Genomic DNA, 10,594 nt, shown 5'->3' with positions numbered 1-10,594 from the left:
GGAGAAGGAACTGGTTGATGGAGCTGCTATTGGACATCTGCTGCCTCTGGGTATGGAAAAGTGTTTTCAGAAGTAAAAGACAGGAGTGAGGAGAGATTTATGACAAGGAAAATGAAAATGCTTGTTTTGTCTCACAAACTCCAAAGTGTTTATGAGAAGTCCTTCTCATGGGCTCCCAAAGAGTCATTCCTGGTCTTCAGATTTGGTTATGCTCAAATGGGGGTGACATACATTTTCAGTCAGATGAAGTCTACTCTCATGGAGAAGGGGATCTTACAAACTTTTCTAAACCCCCAGTAATTTCCCATGGAAGCTGGCAAGAGCAGCTCCCAGACAGAAGGTGTCTATTTGTGCCCACCAGGACTGGAGTAAGAGACCAGCATCGGTGGGTTTGAGACAGATGGAGGCCAGAGCTTCATCCCCTTCAATCCCCAGGGCTGGAGTGCAAGGAGGAGGGGTCTGGAGTGATGTGTCTGACTCTCTTCCTTTCACAGGGAGAAAGAGACCTCTCCCTGTCCCTGCCTGGGGGTCCTGTTTCATGGGAAGACAAGGAAAGTTAACTCTTCTTAACAGTTCTTGTTTGAGCAGGAGAAAGGACTATGGTGGACAGAAGGATTTCTCCCCAGACAAGGGAGGGAACGTCAGATAGGACTTCATTATCTTTCCAAGTTAGTTCCTTGGAGCTCCAGGGACACCTTGAAGGAGCCCAGAGAGGATGGAGCACATGAAGCCTTCATGTGCTCCTCTACTATGAGCTGAGCTGGGCTCCTGGGACAGTGGGAGCTCATAAAACACTGCAGCACTGCAGAGAGACAGAACACAGGGCTGGGGACACTGCCTGTAGGCACCAAGGGGAGACCTGTGAGGCTGAGAGAGCTGATGGATGCTGAGAGCTCACTGGAGGAGAAATCTCCACAGCACCCTGCCTGGTATGTCTGTGGGTGCAGGGCAATGCAGGTTCTGTTCCTGGAGGGATCTCCTAAAGCTGGGACTTGGGACTGTATGTGGGGTCTGTCAGGAGGACAGGTTCTCTATAGGACCAGAAGGTGCTGCATGGAAAGAAATGGCCTTCTGCCGAATCAGAGGGACAGGGCAGGACAGCTGTCTTCTCCTGGGCATGGCTGCAGAGGTGTGAAGCAGCGTGTGTACCCAGGGGTGCCCAGGGCTGACCTTGTGAGCAAGGTCCCTGTGTACTGGGGCAGGGACTCTGCTGCTGCCAGGGTCAGCACTCAGCCTGCCTGGTGAGCTTTCCACAGGGACAGCGACAGCAGCTGTGGGTTCAAGGAGTGACCCAGGGAAGGAGCATAAGGTCGTTCTGCAGTAATGATGTGCTGCATGGGTCTTGTCTTCTCCCAGCTCCAGCTGATCCCTGACAAATTCCAAAGGGACTTTGAAGAACAACATCAAGGAAACATTTTCCTGTAGGTAGAGTCTCTGCCTTGACCTTTCCTCTGCTGTGGGCTGTGCTGACTGTGGTGGATGAGAACTTCTCCTCACAAGAATATCCAGTGAAAACCCGATTCGCATTAAGCCATAGGAGCTTCACCTGAGCCCTGCACACACAGAGGTTCCCTGGGGCAGTGCCCTGATGCCAGGAGAGGTCTGCAGAGCAGAGCTGAGCACAGGGCAGGTGGGATGAGGTCTGCGAGAACAGAGCAGGAGGTGACATGGGCAAAGAGAAGCAGCTGCAGGGACAGCTCCAGTCAGCAGGGACATTGTCAGGGAAGGAGAAGGAGCTATTCCCTGAAATGCCCTGGCAGTGGGGATTTGGTACCTCCCTGACATTCCCTGAAGTGCAGACAGTTTACCACAGTGATCCCCAGGTTTCTGCCATCTGGCTCAGACTCTGCACATAGAGTTCCATGATTTTAAGCTGAGTCTTGTCCTTGGCAGCCTAACACCCAGTGAGGAGAAACTCCTGAGTGCCTGTCTGTCTGTCCCTCTCCTTCCAGCCTTGGCAGGAGCATTTCTCGCTGTTTCCCCTCATGTTCTTGCTGCCTTTGTCCCACTGTTGCCTGGGGCTCTGGGCATATCCAGTGGTGGGGCTGGCACTGAGCTGACCCTCACTTCTGTAGTTTCAAAGATCATCTCTGCCCTCAAGTGAAACTGGAGTGACAGTGCTGCAAAGCTCATTCCTACCCACGGGGATTTAGTCTGAGATCACACCATCCTTCTATTTACTTACTGCTGCCAGGCAGGACCAAGCTCTTGAGAGCCCACAGCTGACCCTCCTCCCAGCAGTGGCACACTCAAGCCAGCACAAAGCAGAGCTCCCCAAAGGGACCTGCCGAAAGTACTGAATACAGAGAGTCAATGTTAATTGGAAGAGGTTTTCCTGAAAGATGAGTTCCCTAACTGCTCACTGCATTTTCCTCCTTGAACAGGTCTCCACACTTAATGGCAGCAGATGTCCAACAGTAGCTCCATCACTGAGTTCCTCCTCCTGTCCTTTGCAGACACACGGGAGCTGCAGCTCCTGCACTTCTGCCTCTTCTTGGGCATCTACCTGGCTGCTCTCTTGGGCAATGTCCTCATCATCATCACCATAGCCTGTGACCACCACCTCCACACCCCCATGTACTTCTTCCTCCTCAACCTCTCTGTTACTGACATTGGCTGCATATCTATCACTGTTCCCAAATCCATGGCCAATTCCTTGTGGGACACCAGGGCCATTTCCTATACAGGATGTGTGGCTCAACTCTTTTTCTTTCTGTTTTTGATCTCCACAGAGCTCTGTGTTCTCACTGTCATGGCCTATGACCGCTACGTTGCCATCTGCCACCCCCTGCACTACGGGACCCTCCTGGGCAGCAGAGCTTGTGTCCACATGGCAGCAGCTGCCTGGGGCTGTGGGTTTCTCAATGCTGTGCTTCACACAACCAGTACATTTTCACTCCCCCTGTGCAAGGGCAATGCTGTTGACCAGTTCTTCTGTGAAATCCCCCAGATCCTCAAGCTCTCCTGCTCAGATGCCTACCTCAGGGAAACTGGAGTCATCATGGTCAGTGTCTGTTTAGCTTTTGGCTGTTTTGTGTTCATTGTGGTGTCCTATGTGCAGATCTTCAGGGCTGTGCTGAGGATCCCCTCGCAGCAGGGACGACACAAAGCCTTTGCCACCTGCCTCCCTCACCTGGCCGTGGTCTCCCTATTTCTCAGCACTGGTGTGTTCTCCAACCTGAAGCCCCCCTCCATCTCCTCACTTTTTCTGGACCCGGTAGTGGCATGTCTTTACTCAGTGGTTCCACCAGCAGTGAACCCCCTCATCTACAGCATGAGGAATCAGGAGCTCAAGGATTCCATGTTGAAACTGATGACTGGATGTTCCTAAGTAGCAACTGCTCATCTTCTGCATACCACTGGCTTTTGTTTTGATCACAGGTTCCCACCTCCACTTGGTCTTTGGTCATTCAGATGCTGCTCAGCCCTCTGGTTTCTCCTTTGAGATTCAGAGTTGGAAACGTGCCATCTTTCAGCAGTCTAATGAACTGTTCTGTCACAGGTTCAGTGTGTTGATAAGTGACCTTTCTATGTATCTGATTAAAACTGTTCTGGGAGAGAATCTCCTCTGAGAGCTGACCCCCTTCACACGCTGCTTGACCATAGCAGGCAGCTGAGGAGAGAGATTTCATGGTTATTAAACTGTGTCATGTTTAACTGCTGTTTGTTGTCAGAGAAATCTGTCTGTGCCTGTGAGCACAGATGATGCCAGGAAAAGTCTTGTGAGTCCCAGGAGGCCAGTGAGGGACCTGCTGGTCTTGGGGAAGAGCAAGGTTCTCCATGCAGGGTTGGATCTCAAGAGACTGCTTTTCCTGCCTGTCCAGATCTCCTTAGGAGACCTCTGGACCAGCACTCATTGCAGCATGCTGCTGAACTTTCTTCCATGATCTGAGATATGACAGAAACATTTTTTCCTTTGAAAAAATCCTCCATTGTGAAAGTCCTTTGAAATTTCCATCACTCTAATTAGTTATACAAGTCTTTTTTTTTTTTTCTTAAATAAATTGACTGGAAGAGCCATGCTTGTTAGGGCTTTCTGTTTGAGTAATGAGCCCCATGGTGTGTTTTCTTCTGAGTCCAGAGACCTCAGATACCAGATATCAAGAAACCTCTGAAGAAGTCCAAGTCAGGAGTAATGGCCAAAGTACCTTGAAGCATTACCAGACCCCACTGGGAGCCATTACTGACAAAGCCCCCCCATGGGCTGCTTAGAGCAGACAACTGGAGGCCATGAGGACATACACAGGCACAGTGTAGGCAGCTCTGATGCTGAGGACACCCTGGCTTGGTCTGATGAAGCAGAAATGCCAAGCGCTGCCCCGCAGCCCCTTGGCAGGGAGATCCTGACCCTCACGTGTGCCCCAAGGCTCTTCCATGGGAGTTGGGGAGTATGACACCAAGGAAAGGACAGGGTTAGGCCACATGGTGATGTCCCCTGGGGTGGGTGCAAGGAGCCAATGATGCTCCATGGCCATGAGTGTCCTCTGAAGCCCCTTTGTCAGGGATATCAGCTGTAGCCAAGGGGTCAAAGACCTCATTTCTATCAGGCCTTTTTAGCCTGGCCACAGCCTTTGACGTCTGCACCACAGTCCATCCCACAATGCCCCACGCCTGTGCCCATTTCCCTGCAGGCACCCAGTCCTCTTCCCCACCTTATTCTCACCCCAGGATTTTCCTCTCTCTTCTGCTGTCTCTTCCTCCTCACCGGCTGTTCCCAGAAACAAAGCCCATCCACACTTCCTCTGAGTGGTGTTTTGCACCACAGCACTACCTTCAGAATGACATTTCCTTATCATGATCTCAAGTACTGTGTCCAGTTCTGGGCTCCTCACCATAAGAAGGACATTGAGGTCCTGGAGCGTGTCCAGAGAAGGGCAACCAGGCTGGTGAAGGGGCTGGAGGGCAAATCATATGAGGAGCAGCTTAGGGAGCTGGGGCTGTTTAGCATGGAGAAGAGGAGGCTGAGGGGAGACCTTATCACCACCTACAACTACCTGAAGGGAGGTTGTAGAGAGGTGGGCGATGGCCTCTTCATCCAGGTGACAGGTGACAGGACAAGGGGAAATGGCCTCAAGATGCACCAGGGAGGGTCAGATGAGATGTTAAAAAATATTTTTTTCTGAAGGAGTTGTCAGGGCCTGGAACATGCTACCCAGGGATGTGGCTGAATCACCTTCCCTGGATGTGTTCAAAAAAAGGGTAGATGAGGTACTTAGGGATCTGGTTTAGCATAGGACGGGAATGGTTGGACTTGATCTCAAAGGTCTTTTCCAGACTTGTGATTCTGTGATTCTGTGGATCAGGGGATCAGGCCTAGTCAACATGGGTTTACAAAAGGTAGATCCTGTCAAACTAACCTGATCACCTTCTATGACAAGGTGACCCGCTTAATGGACAAGGGGAAGGCTGTGGATGTGTCTACCTGGACTTCAGTAAAGCCTTTGGCATGGTTTCTCACAGCATTCTGACTGAGAAACTGGCTACCACTGGCCTGGGCAGGTGGAACCTCAGCTGGGTTCAAAACTGGCTGGATGGCCGGGCCCAAAGGGTGGTGGTGAATGGAACCAAATCCAGCTGGAGGCCGGTCACGAGTGGCGACCCCCAGGGCTCAGTCCTGGGTCCAGTCTTATTCAACATCTTTATCAGTGACCTAGATGAAGGGATTGAATGCTCCCTCAGTAAGTTTGCAGACGACACTAAATGAGGAGGAAGTGTTGATCTGCCTGAGGGTAGGGAGGCTCTTCAGAGGGATCTGAATAGACTGGACCAATGGGCTGAGACCAACGGGATGAAGTTTAACATGGCCAAGTGTAGAGTGTTGCACATGGGATATAACAACCCCATGCAGAGCTACAGGCTGGGGGAGACTGGCTGGAGAGCTGTCAGGAAGAGAAGGACCTGTGGGTGTTGGTTGACTGCAGGCTGAATATGAGCCAGCAGTGTGCCCAGGCAGCCAGGAAGGCCAATGGCATCCTGGCTTGTATCAAAACCAGGGTGGCCAGTAGGTGCTTGTGACTCTGTACTGGGCACTGGTGAGGCCACACCTCGAATGCTGTTTCCAGTTCTGGGCTCCTCACCATCAGAAGGACATTGAGGTCCTGGAGCGAGTCCAGAGAAGGGCAACCAGGCTGGGGAAGGGGCTGGAGGGCAAATCATATGAGGAGCGGCTGAGGGAGCTGGATCTGTTTTGCTTGGAGAATAGGAGGCTGAGGGGAGACCTTATCAACACCTACAACTAACTCAAGGGTGGTTATAAAGAGGTGGGCAATGGTCTCTTCGCCTGAGTAACAGGAGTTGGGACAAGGGGAAATGGCCTCAAGCTGTGCCAGGGAAGGTTTAGATTGGACATTAGAAAAAAACTTTTTACTGAAAGAGTTGTCAGGGCCTGGAACAGGCTGCCCAGGGAGGTGGTTGAATCACCATCCCTGGATGTGTTCAAAAAAAGAGTTGATGAAGTACTTAGGGATATGGTTTAGCATAGGATGGGAATGGTTGGACTTGATGATCTTCAAAGGTCTTTTCCAACCTTGTGATTTTGTGATGACAGGCTTTTAGTTCTGCAGGTCCTCCCTCTGTCCCTTCTTGTAGGTGGGTGTCACAAGTGCCAGCTTCCAGTCAAGCAGAACCACCTTGGTCAGCCAGGACAGCCGGTAAGTAAGGGAACATGGCTTGATGAGCACTTCCACCAGCAACCTCAGTACCCTCGGGTGTATCCCATCCAGACCCATTGACTTGTGGGGATCTAAGTGACAGAGCAGGTCACTAAAAATTATCCTGAGACTATGAGGGCTCAGGTCCACTTCCCATCCTCATCTTCCCACTCAGGGCTCTGGGAATCAGGAGACCAACTGGTCTTACTATTAAAGACCGAGGCAAAAGAAGCATTAAGTACCTGAGCCTTTTCTTCCTCTTCCATTACAATGGTTCTCCCCACACCCAATAAATGTTATTAATGTATTTATAGAATTAATGTATTTATAGAATTTCTTCCTGTTATCTTTTACAGTAGTGGCCACATTGAGCTCTCTTTGGGTTTTGGCCCTCCTTATTTTTTCCTGGATAACCTCACCTCAACCCTGTACTCCTCCTGGGTCACCTGCCCTTTCTTACAACAATTATATTCTGTCCTTTTCTTCCTGAGTTCCAGCCAAAGCTCTCTGTTCAGCCAGGCTAGTCGTCTTCCCCCCGACTCGAAATTCAGCACACTGGGATGGCTTGCCTCTGCTCCTTCAGGACCTCATTCTTGAGGAGCGTCTAGCCTTCCTGAGCTCCTTTATCTTCCAATACTTCCTTCTACAGGATTCAATCCACCAGGCTCCTCAACAGGACAAAGTCCACCCTCCAGAAGTCCAGGGTGGTATTTCTGCCATCCCTCTTCCTTCCTTCTCCAAGAGTTGAGAACTCTATCATTTCATGATCACTGTGCCCAAGACAGCCTCCAACCGTCACCTCATCCACAAGTCCTCTGTTTGTGAGCAACAGGTCGAGCAGGGCACCTTTCCTTGTTGGCTCACTACCCAGCTGCATCAGGAAGTTATCTCCCACACACTCCAAGAACCTTCTAGATTGACCCCTCTCTGCTGCATTGTCTACCCAGGAGTTATCTGCTAGGTTGAAGTCACCCACAAGAAGAAAGGCCAATGATGGTGATGCTACTCCCAGCTGGCTGAAGAATATTTCATCTAGTTCTTTGTCCTGGTTGGGTGGTCTATAAAAGACTCCCACCAGGATTTCCACCTTGCTGGCCTTCCCTCTAATTCTATCCCATAAGTACTCAACCTTATCATCACCCCCATTAAACTCCAGACAATCTATACAATCCCATACATAGAGGGCTACCCCACCACCTCTCCTTTCTTAAATGTCTTAATGAGAATTGAGTTTTCATTGCACATTCTTGTGAGGAGAAATAAGTTCTCATCATCCTCACTCAGCACAGCCCACAGGAGAGGAAAAGTCAAAGCAAAGACTCTGCCTGGCAGGAAAATGCTTCCTTGATGTTATTCTTCAAAGTCCCTTTGGAATTACTCAAGGATCAGCTGGAGCTGGGAGTATAGCTAACCCATGCAGCTTTATCTTACAGCTGAAAGACCTTACACTGCCCTTCCCTGAGTCACTCCTTTAACCCACAGCTGCTGTCTCTATCCCTGTGGAAAGCTCACCAGGCAGGCTGAGTGCTGACCCTGGCAGCAGCAGAGTCCCTACTCCAGATCACAGCCCCATGGGGCGCAGGGACCCTGCTCACAACGACAGCCCTGGGCACCCCTGGGTGCACACGCTGCTTCACACTTCTGTAACCATGCCAGGAGATGAAATCTGTCTGGCCCTGTCCCTCTGATGGGGCAGAAGGGCATCCCTTCCATGCAGCACTTTCTGGTCCTATAGAGAACCTGTCCTCCTGGCAGACCCCACACACTGCCCCATGTCCCAGCTTTAGGAGATCCCTCCAGGAACAGAACCTGCATTGGCTTGCACTCACAGACATATCAGGGAGAGGCTGTGGAGATTTCTCCTCCAGTGAGCTCTCAGCATCCATCAGCTCTCTCAGCCTCACAGGTCTCCCCTTGGTGCCCCCAGGCAGTGTCCCCAGCCCTGTGTGCTGGGCAGAGGAGCTGCTCCTGGGCAGAGCTGTCTCTCTGCAGTGCTGCCAGGTTGCCATGAGCTCCCCCAATCCTAGGAGCCTAGCCCAGCTCAGCAGGAGAAGACCAGTTCTTCTAAGCTCCCTCCTGGTGTCTCAGGCCTCATGGGGATCACTCTATGATCTCATCTCTGACTTTCCCTCCCTCAGCTGGGGAGAAATCCCTCTGTCCAGCAAAGTTCTTTCTCCTGATCAAACCTGAGATGGGCAGGAGAATCACCTTTCCTTGTCTCTGCATGAGACAGGACCCCCAGGCAGGCACTGGCAGGGAACTCTTTCCCGTTGTGAAAGGAAGTGATTTTTCTGAGCATTTGGGCATTTCTCCGTGTTTCCCAAGAACAAAATCAGGATAAACAAATCTAAAAAGATCTGCTCTGCAGATGGGGGAAGTGGGAACCACCATCCAGAAAAAATCTTAGATATCAAAAAAGATAGACCTGCTGCTGCCAGGACAAACTGACACCTGGAGAGCTCCCATCAGAGCTCCATACAGCCAGTGGCACCCTCAGCCAGCAGGAAATGCACCTCCCAAAAAGGACCTTTCCAATGTCTAATAGAACAGGGAGAAGCAGTCCTTGGGTCTCCAATGAGAATGTTTTGCTCAGTGAAGAGTGCCCCAAGTTCTCACTGCCTTGTTCTCCTTGCACAGGGCTTCATGCAAAGAGGCAGAAAATGTCCAAGGGCAGCTTCATTCCCCACTTCCTCCTCCTGCCCTTTGCAGACACATGGGAGCTGCAGTGGGTTTCCCAGTGCTGTGCTGCACACAGCCAGTACATGTTCCCTACCCCTCTGCAAGGGCAATGCTGTTGACCAGTTCTTCTCTGCAATCCCTCAGATCCTCAGCCTCACATGCTCAGATGCCTACCCCAGAGTGATTGTTCTTCTTGTATTTATTCCCTGTTAGTTTTGGGGTGTTTTGTGGGATAACTGTGGAGGTTTAAGGCCAGTAACATCTTTCAGCCCTTGCAACTTTGATTTTAGTGAAATTGTTGGATGATTAGCATATTCGAACAGAGATGCTGGTAGAGCCTGAAAATGAAGTCATGCACTGTTAGGACCATTTCCTTGGCAAGGGAAACCCTGATTCCCAAGCTCACTGTAGTCTATATGAGGAGGTTTCAGGACAGGAACATGTTTCATCCTTCGCACCTTTTTTTTCCAAGTTATTGCTTCAGTTTACCATTTTTAAAGGTGGAGGACTGTAGAACTATGCAATGATATCAGGTCGTTCTTTTTGCTAAGAATATTTTGAGCCTTAAGGTTACTCATGCTGCTAGTGGGTTACCTGGGGAGGATTCAGGCCAGGAACATCTTTAGGCCATCACATTTTTGGTGGGGACCTGTGACTAGGCATTTAACAGTTTCAAATATGGACACTGGTAAAGCCAGAATGAGATATCAATTTTAGGACCATTCACGTGGTATTGGAACGCCCTGAGACCAAATGTAACCTGTTATGCTAGTGGGTTACCCTGGGAGGTTTCAGGCCAATAATATCTTTCAGCCCTTACACAGTTTTTTGGAACTATTGCTGGATGTTTTTCACTTTTGAAGGTGGATTCTGGTGTAACCTGAAAATGATGTCATGCACTGTTAGGACTGTTCCCTTGGAAAGTAAAGGTTTCAAGGGTGGTCTAGCTGGGGATGTTTCTGACCAGGAACACATTTAAGCTCTTGCATATTTCTTTAGGGATGTATCATGGGACATTTATTGGTTTTGAACATGGATGCTGGTAGAGCCCAAAAACAACATCAGGCACTGTTAGGAGCATTCCTCTTCACTGCAATCCTTGAGCCCCAAGGTTATTTTAACTCGTAGCAGGCTAGCTGCTGAAATTTCTGGTCAAGAACATATTTCAGACCTCACATCCTTTGTTTGGGGGATATTGCTGGACATTTAGAATGTTCAAAGGTGAATGCTGGTAGAGCCTGACAATGATGCCAGGCACTTTTAGG

General features: G+C 50.2%; 1 protein-coding gene across 1 annotated transcript; it reads left to right on the top strand.

The window, feature by feature from the left end:
* Window positions 1–2,407: 2,407 nt before the first annotated feature.
* On the top strand, window positions 2,408–3,331 carry LOC311201702 (olfactory receptor 14A16-like; the record flags this gene model as incomplete). The annotated part of the gene is made up of 1 exon (XM_084276130.1): window positions 2,408–3,331. The coding sequence occupies one exon, from the start codon at window positions 2,408–2,410 to the stop codon at window positions 3,329–3,331; it is 924 nt and encodes a 307-aa protein (XP_084132256.1).
* Window positions 3,332–10,594: the final 7,263 nt, after the last annotated feature.

Source organism: Gallinula chloropus, assembly GCF_964237585.1.
Source record: "Gallinula chloropus genome assembly, chromosome: 28".
NCBI lineage: Eukaryota > Metazoa > Chordata > Aves > Gruiformes > Rallidae > Gallinula > Gallinula chloropus.
Note: the sequence above shows the minus strand (reverse complement) of the source record. Positions and strands in the feature narration are given on the sequence as shown.